The sequence below is a fragment of the Morone saxatilis genome, unplaced genomic scaffold (assembly GCF_004916995.1).
Source record: "Morone saxatilis isolate NCDOM2014 unplaced genomic scaffold, NCSU_SB_2.0 Contig5, whole genome shotgun sequence".
NCBI classification, from domain to species: domain Eukaryota; kingdom Metazoa; phylum Chordata; class Actinopteri; family Moronidae; genus Morone; species Morone saxatilis.
The window spans coordinates 22,182,350-22,196,933 of NW_023340095.1; the positions used below are offsets into that span (position 1 = coordinate 22,182,350).

General features: G+C 38.7%; 1 protein-coding gene across 3 annotated transcripts in view; it reads left to right on the plus strand.

Annotated features, from left to right (window-relative positions):
* Positions 1–14,584, plus strand: part of tbx15 (T-box transcription factor 15) — a 42,635-nt gene that overhangs the window by 17,404 nt on the left and 10,647 nt on the right. For all 3 annotated transcript variants that reach the window (XM_035676158.1, XM_035676161.1, XM_035676159.1), the window contains 3 exons: positions 4,125–4,296; positions 10,909–11,076; positions 11,667–11,731. In XM_035676158.1, coding sequence (XP_035532051.1) covers positions 4,125–4,296; positions 10,909–11,076; positions 11,667–11,731 — 405 coding nt within the window. The remainder of the gene's footprint in view (positions 1–4,124; positions 4,297–10,908; positions 11,077–11,666; positions 11,732–14,584) is intronic.

The window sequence follows — 14,584 nt, forward strand, 5'->3', positions numbered from 1 at the left end:
TTAGTGTATAATCACTTAAATATCGGAATCATTGTGTTTTTGTTACTTTAGAATGAGCTGTTTTTATTTACAAACGTTGCAAGCCACCCTCCATGTAGTCCATCATGTTGAACAACTATGTTTCTATAGTAGCCCAGAAGGGACAAACAAAAGACTGGCTGTAGATCAGGGCATTTGCAGGGGATGGTAAAGTGAGGGAGTTGCAATCTGCAACTACATCGCTTGATGCCACTATATTCTACACACTGGACCTTTAAGGGTTTTTTGGGGGAGAGTTTTTTTTTACCTGAATCGAGGGTCTAAGGTCAGAGGATGTTGTGTGCTGTACAGATTGTAAAGCCCCTTAAGTAATAATGTCCTCCAGATTGTCATTTAAATCTGTTAAATCACTATGCATCGCTGAATTAAGTAATACAATGGTGACTGAGCCTATTACCTACAGATGAAAGCCCTTGCATTTGCAGTAATATGAACTGGGTGTCTGTAGCAACATTTCTGGAAAACATACTGTAATAAGTTTCTGCTAATGCTAACTAAAGCTTCACATTAAAAGCATTTAACAGGTGAAACATGAGTTGACTTTTATTATGAAGTAGTCGCAGGGAATACAATGGGTTTATTAGTGAGATTAACACTGGCCGCTCCTTTGATTGTTCATCAAAAATGCGTCTACAAAATGAGACAATAATCATTTTCTGCATTTTTTGACAGCGGATTGGTTTGAAATATGTCAGGGAGTAATGGAAAAAGAAGGCTGCAGGCGACAGACTACACACCTCCAACTCTTTTCACTGTGCCCCAGACTCAATGCAATGTGCAGCATAAAGTCAGATCACGGTTACTCACAGAATAATGGAAAAAGGCCAATCATTTCCTAACTTCTTTTTTAAAACAACAAAGGTTTGTTGTCCACAACTTAACAAATACATTAGTTTCTCTTACTTGCTTACTTCTGACAAAGTAGCTGTTCGAGGAGTGTTTTGCTGCTATTACCACCAGTAACCAAATCAACCAGGGCTGGAATCAGAGGGTTTACAACTTTAAGGCAAATTTAGAATTTGTGATATTGGCATGGACTTAGCTAGCCAGTTCTATATAGCTTTAAATGAGCACTTACTGTGTGGTCGCTCATTCATGATACACAGGAAGTGTGTGTTTCTCATTTCAAGGTTATTTGAAATAAAGTCTACATGAGCAGCAGCAGCCATTATGTCTTACAAGACAAATAAAATAACACACCTACAGAAAGTAAAAATTTGAAGACTAAGACCTCTCTCAGTGCCCACACCATCACTTGTGGTAAAATGCAGAGACTCAATGCCAATGAGGTCTGAGCGACAGCAGAAAATAACTAATTTATGTCCTTCCAATACGGGCTATTGAATTGAAGTCTTTATTCATAGTGCACAAACCAAACAATAAGACATAATATATTAGCAGACACAAAATTGTGCGGGTGAGATTAATAACCCAAATGGGCTTATTAAGACGTCTCAGCATGTGGTTGCAGCAAACCTCGCAGAAACATCCAGCTCAGTCATGGAGGTCTGCTGAAAACTGGATTCCTGTGATACACTGTATATTGCATAACAAACAGAAATACCAGTAAAATCTTTTGGTTGTGTGGTTGCATTAGATATTAGGTTGTTAACACAGACCATTTGCAGATGCAGCCTACAGTTTGTTTCCAGTGTGAGGCGCTTACATTCCCAAAGTCCAAACCACTGAAGAAAACCTCTGATAAATTTGGGTTTTTACTAGTCCAACGTTCACAGATCAACCCTCTTTAGAAGTATAATATTTCTCTACAAGGGGATTTTTTTTGTTTCATAAAAAGTACACAATTATGAATAAAGGAGTCAATAGTAACATTTTCTGAAGGTGGAGTCCTGCAAGTCCCACAATGCAGCGTGCTATAAAAAATTACAGTTGTGTCTGAGACTACACCTGTCAGTGACGAAGCAAAATGATGATGATTCATTAACTAAACTACCGAGTGTCTGTTATTCAGGGAGTAGTAAATGAGTGAAAGAGGGCGTTAACACAACATGGACAGATTTGATTTATGATATGTAATGTAATGGTTATACTGACCCATAGCAGCTGAAGTCAGATTGGGCAAATGCGTAGAAAGTGTGGACATGATACTTGATTAATTACGTGTCTAATCAATTTGTTAATAGATTTGATTACAAGTGTAATATTAGAAACATACAAAGCTTATCACAGAGCTGACTTTACCTCTAACAGAGGGTGTGTTTGCCAACATCCCTAGAAACAGCCCAGATGCTTCTTAAATAAGTGTGGTGTGTCTAGAGTGTGGCTGAGTATGTATTTTTTGCTTGTATTTGAATGTAATAATACATTGTGTGTGTGTGTGTGTGTGTGTGTGTGTGTGTGTGTAATGGGGTGGTGCAGCCCTTGGAGGCAATAACAAAAGGACCAAATGAGAGTTTTGTCCATGTTTCAGGAGTGAGTGATGACTTTGGCAGAGACGCTGCAGATAAAACACTTTCAACTGAGCGCGGGGGCCAGAACTAAAGGCAAACAGCTGTGCTTCACACTCGCTCTCCTCCACTTATTCTCAACCACGCTCGCTCATTCTGTGTTTCTGTCTCTCTTTCCTCGTCCTATCTCGTTCTACCTTTATTTTCACTTTCCGTCCATCGACATTATCTCGCTCGGTTTCTCTCTCTTTATCTCTTTTGATCACTCTGGCTGACTCTCTTTATCTTCTTTCACTTTCTCAGTCCATGGATTTATTTTTTTCTCCTTTGTTCCTTCCTTTCTTGCATTTTTATTCCCTTATTTTTCCTTCCTTTCCTTTCTTTTCCTTTTCCTTTAGTGTGTACACAGCACATACAGTGTTGACTGGTGGTTTGTGGACTTGTTTTTAAAAAGGAGGGTAAAAGTCACTTTCTTTCTTTCTCTCTCTCTCTCTCTCTCTTTCTTCCCTCTCCCTGCTGTTTAATGGGTGGGACGCCCCGACGTACCCAAACTCACACACAACATCATCAAATATTATGGCTGGACTTAATTGAAACTATGCAGCTGAGTGTGTGACTGCATATGGAATATTTTATGTTGCTCTTGTTAGAAATTTCAAGCCCAATGAAGAAACAACAGAGGAGTTTTAAAAGCCGGTGTTGTGGCAACGTGGCTGAATGTTTGGAGTTTGTTTTCCAGCAGAGTGAAAAAAGCAGAGACGCTCCAGCCTTTTTGAAATCCAAACAGCCTTTATTCACCCCTGAAGTAACCTCAGAGAATCAAACGAGTTTTCAAAACAGTTAAGTGATGAGGGAATATTAGTCCTGGAGATTGCTCTAACCTTCAGTGGAATATAAACATGGTTAGCAAAAGAAATCTGAGTCATATATGCAGAGGAGAAAAATGAAAACGTTGTTGTAGGATGGCATTCTGCTTTTCCAGTTTGAATTAACATTTCAAATAAGTAACATTTAGAAGTGGACAGCTCTTCTCCAATATACTGGGAATACAGCAGACAGTTGAGCCTGATCTTCCTGCTCAAGATGGAACATCTAGTAATCAAATGATCTTTGCAGCTCAAACACATTTGTATAGCAGGAAAGAATTTAACATGAAATCAAGAAAAATCATGACGACTATTGTACAGTAGAAATGTTCACCTTAACATTAAACAAAACAATTTACACAAACTCACTAAAAAACAAAGAATGAAATAGTCCCATCCTTTCATAATTTAGGGTGTGCATTGGTGAATTCAAGTTTCTACATCACACTGTACAAGTTGCATACTGAACCAGGTTGACCTAACTATTTGTGATGTCACAAATCATGCTGATATGCCCCGCCCCTTAAAATTCAGATTTTCAGTGAGCACAGAGAAACTTTCCACTTTCAGCAGATGAATGTGAAAACACTGGAGGGGGTATTTAAATATAAAACTGTATACAAAAAATGTGTACATTGTAAAAAAAAAAAAAAAAGAAACATATAAGGTTTAAGTTTATATTGTGACCAGATTATTAATCTTTACTTACTGTATCTGGAAAACAGGAAAAACATGGATTTTAAGGGCACATTTTTGCTTCCCTAACCTGGTGTGTTGGTGTCTAAGACAGTGTCCCTGTCTTGTCTTCCAGGTATGTGTACCACAGCTCCAAGTGGATGGTGGCAGGAAACGCTGACTCTCCGGTGCCTCCACGGGCCTACATCCACCCAGACTCTCTGGCCTCAGGAGACACCTGGATGAGGCAGGTGGTCAGTTTCGACAAACTCAAGCTCACCAACAATGAGCTGGATGACCAGGGACATGTAAGGGACCTTTTCACTTCATCTTCACCACTGAGTGCTTATACATTCTGTTACAGACATTTTGTTATGGCGTCTTTGTATCTGCTATGATTCAAGACCATATTTAGATATTTAGTGCATCCTAAAAGACCACCATATTCATGAGAAGTATGTTAATATCCTCCATGACAAGGGAACAAAAGTCATAATAAATTACACATTTCTTTATAAATGCATTTTAAGTTTATAAATTATTATAAGTTACACCATAGATCACATTACATCAGGATTATTTGAATTCAAAACATCAGTGCTTAAACATTGCAGACCAGAAAGAAATCACATAAACAGAAAAAGATAACTAATGAAAAAACGAAATATTTTCGTTAGGGTTTATATCATATTCAGTGTGCACATTTTCTCTTCCTGTGTTGCTTGTTAATGCACTCTAAAGTCTGATATTTCCCACATGGCTTAAACAGATTACATGTGAGTGAGTTATGAGATCAGGGTAAAAAAATTTGTAATCCATTACGGTTACAGAATAAAAGAGGTAATCAGATTACAGTTACTTTTAGTAAATATTATTTAGCAGGATTACAATCTTAAAATACACCAGTTTTTAAAAATAAAAATACACTGTGTACACGTTAGATGCTAAAACGCTTTACCATTTTTTCTGTTTCTATCTTCTTTTCAAAGGTTCTGTTATTCTGTTGTCTTACAGAATACACTAACCCTCCCAACCCTGGATATTTCATATGTTTTAACGGTGATTAGGGTTTTATGCAGCTGACAAGTCACTTAAATTGAAGACATTTTCAATATGTTTTTACCCCTGGACTGTCAGACCAATCAAATGTCTGTATTTGTTTGAAATGGCTGACTATGCATGAAATCCTTTAGCAGAGATGAGCGCTTTGGGTTTAAATGTTCAAGCTGTGATTCATTAGTTTCATTTATACTTAATGTCACTCCATGGTGCTGTAGAAATGAATGCACTCTTGGAGCTCTGAGGAAGTTTTTGGATGGAGATGTTTTTGATGCTTTTGCTTGAAAGGAAAGTTGACACCGCACCTCATGGGCTTCATGCTTTCATGACTCACGGAGCCGTGAGACTTGTTCAGAATTGATTTTCTGCAACAGATGACAGTCTGCTCTGCCACATACTGCCCTCCCACAGTCAGACTGTTTCTTTTTGAAGATGGTCCACCCTGGCTGAGTATTATTAGGTTTGAGGATTAGCGTGGAGAGATATTAGAGGTCTGGGATTTGAACCCCTGCCCTTATTTTAATATATAATATTCATTTCCTTCATGGCTCTGCAAAGCATTTTGTAATGAAACGGTTTCGTTAAAGGCACTTAATGATTGAATTTGATTTGTAGTATGCTCCAGCAGCCACACCACTGAGCTAAAATTTGAGTCTGACCACAATCTGCCTGATTTACTGCCTTGCTTATAGCCAGTCAGTAACAGAGGTGGTGAGCTAAAGTAAGTCTCTTATTGGCTCTTGGCTGCTCTAAATGTGTAATGTGGCTTTCATAGGTGAAATATTTAACTGTAATGCAACAAGTTAGACCACAATTTGTTTGATTTACGGTCTTCCTTATATATAATCAGCAAGTGGGCAGCAAGCTAAATTGAGTCCCTTTTTTGCACTTTATACTTCTCTATAGTTAGAAATGGGTTTCATGGGAAAGGGACAATATTAGGTGGAAGAAAACTGTGTCAGCTTTTGATTGGCCCCTTATGTTTAAAACTGCAATGACAGCTTAGGAAATACTATAAGCTAAATATGAAAATAAATTTTATGAGGCTAGTAAACATGGTCAGAAATCTACCGTTAGCAAACTAAAGTTATTTTTGTCAGGAGTTTGCCACATCAGAGTGAAAAAGGAAATCACGTTTGACTTAAATTCACCAGGAGAGAAGAAACACAGCTTCAAATGAACACTAATGTTACTTAATGTTACTTACTCAATTATTTGCTAACACATTAACCACCTTAAAAGCTCAAGACATGCGTATCTGCCAGCTTGTTTTGATGTTTTTATGCCCCCTGGTGGCCAGAAATTGATTAATGTAGCTTTAAAGACAACAGCAAAACACATTGTAATTCACAGTCCCAATATTTTTACTCCAACTATACTGGATTGAAACTATGAGGTAATGGTGTGTCGATAATGAGAACACACTGTGCTGTACTTAAATGTCACAAAATATCTCATCTCAAATGGCCCTTTCAAAAAGTAACATTAATCTTGTGAAAAGTATAGCATTTAAAGATCATAAAAATCAGAAAAATGGCAACTTTGAGTGAAATGGAACCTCATAACTCAAAGTTCTCTTTATATAATCTTTTCCGTAAAATGTGTAAAGCTACTCAGAGCATCAATTTCAGTTAAGTCTTATGAAATTACAGCAGGTTGAATTAATTGCAAATCCAGCTCTGTATGAACCCCATGTGCTCTGATTAGCTGATGGTGCAAACAGGAGACGATCTGCTCTCTCTTTTTTAATCACATAATCTGGATGTCGAAACAGTGGAAGATTGTACAATGCCTCCTGACTGTCAAGCTATTTTCAAGGCGACCCCTTTGATTGCTGTGGTCTGAGATACTGTTGAAAAAAGCGTGAGGAGCTGCTACAAATCAATTTCTTTTCAGAGCTCACTGTTACTGTGGAGATTCCAGGTGTTGCGATGATTAGAAAAGCGGTGCCGGGATGCATCCAGTGCTATGACAAAATGGCGGCATCCAGTTTAGTGCAACGAGCTGCGTGATGCTGCTTTGTCACAGTTCTGCAGATGATCACATCAGCTCAGTGGTGACAAATGTAATAACATATGGGTGTTAGTGGGCGAGGGCTCTCTCTCAGAATGAGAGGAGGTTGTCTTTCCTCTCCCGCTGCTCACTTTAAGGGCTTTGTTTCCCCGGAGGGGGTTTAGAGGCCAAAGGAAATTAATTTTGGAGCTTCCTGTGTGGGAAACCTCACCACTTCTCGCTCATCCTCCTGACTTGTGGTGTCGTGAAATGTCTGCCTCATCAGAAACAGACATTATACATGTCATGAATCATCAGACGTCACAGCGTACAACAGAAGCAGGGTCTGTAAGAATAAAAACAACATTCATTATGTGTCAGACTGCACATTGTCATCCAGACAGATAAACAGTGCCTCCACAAGTTTATATTGTGATGAGATTTGCAGGTTTGACTTTTGACTGCACTTGTACAACATAAAAAAAGACATTTAAAAAACAGACAAAAGTGAACATTTTAGTAGTTGGTGTTCTGATGAAAGCTCTCTCCTTTTTTCCTCTGTAAAAAAAGCTGAGAAAGTAGAACTAAAACATCAGTATCAGTGATAGTTTTTTTCTATAATGCTAAATGACTAAATAGGCAACAATCAAATTTAAAGTTATAAAAAACATCCTATTATTTATCAAAACACACAAGCTCAGTTAATCTACTTCTTCAACACTGTGTGAGCTGATCGATTGATTTGATTGACTAAACAACTGCCATCAGATTCTGATTCAAATATTGTTAAATCTAAATGGTTGTGACATCACGTTTTCACATCTGAGCCCCGTCCACCTCAAACCAGTCTAGAGAGCGCAGACGAAACACAAAAACAGAAATCTCTCAAGGGCATGCACAAAAACTGCTCTGCCTTTGGCGGATATTCTATGTTCATGTAGGCACAAAACATTTATAGTAAAAATCTGGTCGAAAAAAGTTTTACATGGGGCCTTTAAGTATTTCCATTTACTATCTACTAAATACTCCATAAGGAAAATATACTTGTTACTTTACAGATATAAGTTTTGCATACAAATTGAATGATTAGTTTATAAAATACTAATCATTGTTGATAATTGGTCGATTGAATCATTTTATTTCATGATTATAAATGCACGTTATCTCTTCAATGCAGTATCATTAAGGATAAAATACAATAAAGCTGAATGGCTTATTTCTATTTTCTGTCCTCCACATTTGATCAAACGGCCAGAATCTAAAAAGCTGAATACTTGAAAATGGTAATAATTCTGTACTTAAATAAACTTAAATAAAGTTCAGGATATTTCTTGTTATGGAGTATTTTTGCACTGTGGTTTGGGGTCTGAATTCTACACCACAAACTGGTTTGGAATGTAATGGGAAAAGTTAAAATGTGACTTTTTTGCTTAAGGCAACATTTGTGTCCTCTTTCATACATCAACTGAAAAACAGTCAAGCAGCAGGATATCATACTGTTAGCTCACAGCATTTGTACAGTTTTTGTGTTTGGGATGCCTCGTTGCCTGGCTGGACTCGTTACCCTCAGGCTTCGTCCTCGTGGGTTCAGATCCGCCTCATGCTGTCACTCTGGCCTGTCGTCTATTTCCTGTCTGTCCTCGCTGGTCTATGGGAAAACCTAATAAAACATAGAAGCAGGCCGTAATGGCCAAAATACTTTTTTTGTTGCTTCCCTTTCGTTTCATAGTTGCTTTGTTGTTAATGATCCATTGCGTTGTAATGTATCGATGCTGTTGTGTGAGATCGTTTAAACCTCCACTGAAGAATTTTCTACATAGTCTGCTTTAAACATTTGTCTGTTTTTCTTCAGTCTAGTGAATCTGGCCTTTCAGAGATGCAAGTTTTTCACATGACAGCAGTATTCTGTGTAAGGCCTTGTAGCCCTGCTCATATCTACAGTATACTGTCCCTACTGGTGACCTGAAGTGAAAGTCCTCATTGTTCTTGGCTGTAGACCACAGTCTGTATGATTTATTGCTTTGATTGTTGCATTTGTATGGTCATCGAAGTGTTTTTAACTATGTTTGAAAATCTATTTAGGCCACACTGTCGTGTAAAATGTGCTTTATAAACAAATTTGATGTAATTTGACTTTGTGGACACACACACGACATGTGTTACATGTGGGATGTGTTGGTGTCTCTCGGGTGTAAATGTCCAGATGGTTTTCAAAAGGGATTAAAAGAATGTCATTACCTTCCAGGAAAATGAAAACATCACTTATTTAGCCTAATTGTATTTGAGCGTGAACAACTGTCAGCTGATGTCCTCTGGCTGCCCTCTTAGTCGTTTGTTCTGAGTTCAGTGTGCATGTGCAATCCGCTTTGACTTCAGTCACCTCAGGCCGACTCTAGAAGCACGACTCCTCTGGGCCATAGGCAGCTGTGTGTGTGTGTGTCTTAAATATTTATTGCTAAAACATGACTACGATTAAACCTGTATCGATTACGTGAAAGTTTTTGTTGTTTTAACGTTTGTTGTAGCACTTTTCTTGCAAAAATCATCTGCACGAAGCAAGGTGTTATACTCTTCCTCCTGTTGCAGGTTTAGATCAATTGAGAAAGAGGTGGATTCTGATTAAACACAAACAGACAATGAAAACCTGTATGGAAGAATGGACATAAAGAGACAAAAAAACCCATCAAGCCTGATCTGCAGTCATTATATTGAAACTCTAACTTCTGATAATCCACTTTAATTCTGCGATTTCCATGTTTACCAAAATGGAAAAAAATGCTGTTTTACCAATTGAAAGAACAGTGGCAGGAAAACAACCTAGAAAGTATTTCTTCTAGAGGAAAAAGACACCACAGTGCCGCCCACGCAGTTTGATCGACAGGTGATCTCTGCCACAAACCCCACAGAAATGAACACTGAGCAACAAAGTGTTTAAAAATTACAGCATGCTTCTGTGTGTATCTATACAGCAGCCCAGTCATCATTTCTCTATGATGTGTGTGTGTGTGTGTGTGTTTTGAGGTCTGGAACGTAAAATGCAGTGTTTCTGACACTCGGAGCAGTTCCCCACACAGCCCTGGTTTAAAATGACCCCCTCTGTTGTAGCAGAGCAGGGGGGGTCAGGGGTGTTTGGCTCTGGGTAGGTTTTCTCACTCTCAGATTAATCAAGAGCAGACCGAGGCCCCGAGGCGAAGCTGGGGCCGACACCGTCTGACGCCTCCGCTCTGCTGTGAAATAATCCTCGGCCCTCCTGCGAGCGTCATCGCAGTGTGAACTCGGTTTCCGCTGAATGTTACCTAGCCCTGATAGAGGGCCAGTTGAGCTAATTGATGTTGCAAAGGATTTACGTGTATTGTGTGTTTGCATACTGAAGGCTGAGACTTTTGTTTATTGTCTGGGAAGTATAGCAGCACACATCCCTTCATTTTTAGTCTTCATTCACCAAATTTACTTCCTGACCCCTAATCACAAGAATTCAGGGTTTGGAAGTTTGAAATCTTTAGTCACTGTGCCATTAATAAAATATTAGAATCTGCTCTTTCTGTTTTCTCTTGTTATTTTAAAGTATTACGAGCAAAAGTCTTCATAAAAAAAATTATAAAATATAGTTAGGACTGGCAAAATGTTCTTTTTTGCTTATTTTCCAAATGTCCTCCCAAAGATATTTGGACAATCCAATTGCCCACACACACACTTACAGATACACACATGGAAATAGTGTTTTTTTTCCCCCCCAGTGATTTGGATTCTTTCTTAACACATTGTACCACCTGGGTGATTTCACAGACTTCACCATTACTGCTAATATTATTATAATAATAATAAACAATATTAGCTGTACTTCACCGTCTTTCCTTTCATGTTTTCAGATCATCCTGCACTCCATGCACAAGTATCAGCCTCGTGTTCATGTCATCAGGAAGGACTTTAGCAGCGAACTGTCTCCAAACAAGGCGGTGCCCAGCGGAGAGGGAGTCAAGACCTTCAGCTTCCCTGAGACCGTCTTCACCACCGTCACTGCCTACCAGAACCAACAGGTATGCAGCTCTCATTTTTATTTCACAGGCAAACAGCATTTAATCACAGCTAAATTAAATTAATATAATCTTGCTTTTAAAAAAATCCCTACAATTTCCCTGAAAAAAAAAGGTTGAATAAGAACTATTCTATAGAACTATAGAATACTACTATAGAATTAGATTAAAAGAAAAATAACCACACATTTCAGTGAAAAAATGATCAAATTTAGAAGCACTTTTTATGAGCTAAAGTCAAATTAATGTAGAGCCTCAGTTTAAACAAAGTTGTCTTACAACGGAATTGAAGAGGGCATTGTCTGCCTGGAACTGTAAGCCATTACTACTTTAATTCCTAAAACTAACCATTTGGATTATGGAACTAATTGGCGACACTGCATGGCATGGTAGAAACCAATAGCATTTCCCTTTAAAGAAGGATTAAAGAAGAAACAGAAACAATGGATGATTTGCAGGTTTTAATATTACCATAATTGATTGTGAAATAGCACAGACATATTGGCATATCTAAGGGATTGGGAAAAGTAGCAAATTCAACTCAAGCTGCAATAATCACAAACATCTCCTTTCCATGTTCTTCCTGTCTGCAGATCACCAGACTAAAGATTGACCGCAACCCTTTCGCCAAAGGATTCCGGGACTCTGGCAGAAACAGGTACATCACTGCAGCATCTGTTTACCGATTGAGCAGCTGCACAATACAGCCTGTTTTAATGTTTTTCATAATATCCCACAAAAATCTATTATTTTAATATGGAATGAATATCTGAAGATAGCACTTAGTACCATGTGCTGCTCCATATAAAAACAGTTGCTTTTTCTGTGGAACCTTCAGATCTGCAGCACAGACAGTGAGAGAGAGACACTGGAAGACGGGATCTCTTGCCTTGCTTATTTCTATCATTGTTTTTTTTCCATCTCAAATGTGCATCTCAGAATGCAAATTGCACTGTTCATGCATGAAAATATAGATAATAATAATAAATATAGAACCCAGAAGTAGGAATTGATTCATCAGATCAGTGTCAGATTTTACCATTTTACCACCACATCACTAGGATTGTATGTATTATACATTATCAGCCCATGTCATGCTCATCATTATATACCCCACTGTAATTGTGCTTACATTTGTTGTTTTTGTGGTATAATGTGATGATCTTAGCCAGTTGGAGGTTTGCATTTGAACTTTCTTGATGTGGTTTTACTATCAATCTTCCACCAGCATCGCAGTCTTTTAGGAGAAAAAAATACAAGCAACCCAAACTGACCTATCATAGTTCTCCAGGGGCAGATCTAGAGAAATATTTATTGGGGTGGCAGGAGGGTGGCATGGAGGCTTTAAGGGGTGGTATGGGTTAAATGTGTTAATTTACCTTTTTTTTAAGTTATTTTTTGAATTGATCTAAATGAATGTGTTAAATTTGACATCAAACCTCTAGTTCCACTGTGCAGGTCAGCTCTTGCATATGATGTAGCAACGTAACAGTGCTACACCGTAAACCCCTAAACACACAGGTATCCATCCACCTTTAATCTCAGCTGTAAATTATCAGCCAACCTTCTCACACACTGTTAATACATATCCTTTCATGGCTGAAAAAAAATCTTTATGCCTGTGTCGGCAACATCTACAGTGAGCTTTTCATGGATCTGAGTTTAGTTAGTTTTGTTTGCACTGTGGCTCCATAGTCCCTCTCTTCTAGTTACATAAAAGTTAAACTATAAAAATTATTTCAACTCATGTTTAGGAACTGCTACAGACAGACATGTATCCATTAAAAGGCTGTTGAAACAATCTTTACATGTAATTATCTAAAAAAACATGCCCTTTTCAACCACATTTAGCCCACTTCAACCTAGACGTCTAGACAGTTTTTGCCCTGCAAATCACCAAATCCATGCTTACAGGGTAATTAACTCTGTCTGAAGTCATGTTATTTTATTCCACATTCCCAAACACCATACAATTCAATCGTTGTAAGACTTGAACATGATGCTTTAACATATTTCCCTCCTTAGGAAGCAACATACTGAGAGCGCTCCTATTGGTTACTGACACTGTAGAATCATAAATCACTTTATTACTGATAATCACACACCTTTTGAGCGAGCTAATAATATTGTTTGACTTTTGCCAGTGAAGACGAGCCCTAGCTTTTCTCAAGTTTCTGGCTCACTCTCTTCCTTTCCTTCTCTCTCTCTCTCTCTCTCTCTCTCCTGGTCTCTCTTTCTCCCTGCCCCCTCCTAGACTGCCGGCTCCTTCACTTCAAACGCTAATAACCTTGTTGCCATGACAACCATGCCAACTGCCTCACTCGCTCTCTCTCTTTTTTTCCATGGGCAGGACACCCCTGGGCTGCTGGTCGCCCTGGTGATTACACTGTCGCGCTTTTGAAGTACTTGTGAGTGTGTATGTGTGTTTTTCTCCGTGTCCCGTGCTGCCAGTGTGTGTCGGTGTTCGCACGTAGGTGTGTCTTGTCTTTCCGATGCTGCGTGTGCGTCCCAGTGATCTGCCTTTAGTCCTGTCATCCATCTCAGTCAAGTGTATGGCAGAGGGCGGCCGGTTAACCAGATTACCTGGTCACACAGACCATATTAACAGCTCTTCTGAGGCTTTACATTGTGTCTCTTTCATTATCTCTCTTTCACCTTTAAACAAATTAACTGGTGTCACTGCAGCTCTGCTGGGATTACTCCGACGTACTCTCCTCTGTTGGACCCTCTGTTTCTCTCTCTTTTACTGTCTGTAGTTTAGAGTCTTCTATTTCTTTCTTTGCCTTTTTGTTCAAATGGTCTTCTTGCCCTCTGTGTCCTTCCTCTGAACAATTGTTTCTTCCATCTTAATTACATTTTTCCCTCAATTTCCGCCACTCTTTTATATGTTAATTCACAGTTTCTTTTCTTCTTTTACGCTCCTTTTCTTTCTTTTTCCCACAGTGACCCATTGCTCTCCTACCAGTAATACCACTGATCTGTCAGTTGCTCTGGTTGAAAACACCTCAGAGGGTAAAAAATGTAAAAAGCCTTTTATTAATGGCCTGTTTAGCCAGAAGCTTTCTTCTTACTCCAAAAAGGATTCTTTGTAACTTTGAATAAAAGCCTTTAACAAATGTAGAAGTTTGTTTCAGTTCTAAAATGTGACATGTACCTGAAAACTGTAAAACAGTAGGGATGAATAGTGCCTCTCCAGCAGGGGGCAGTAAAAATCCAGTATAGATATCCCCTCATCCAGATGCACAGTGGAGGGAAATGCTCACTTTGGGGTCATCCACTGGAGGTTATAGGTGCCCATCATTTACCTTAACCTGTCGTTTAACAGAGAAATGTGTGTGTGTGTGTGTGTGTGTGTTTGTGTTTGTAGGACAGAGAGAGAGAACAGTAGAAATGCATTTCAAGTGTAAGTCCTTGTCTTGAGGCTACAGGCATCAAGACATCTGACATCATGAAACACTGGAGTCTTGAAGCTTACCAGACACGTTTATAATTTTTCTGTGTGTGTGTGTGT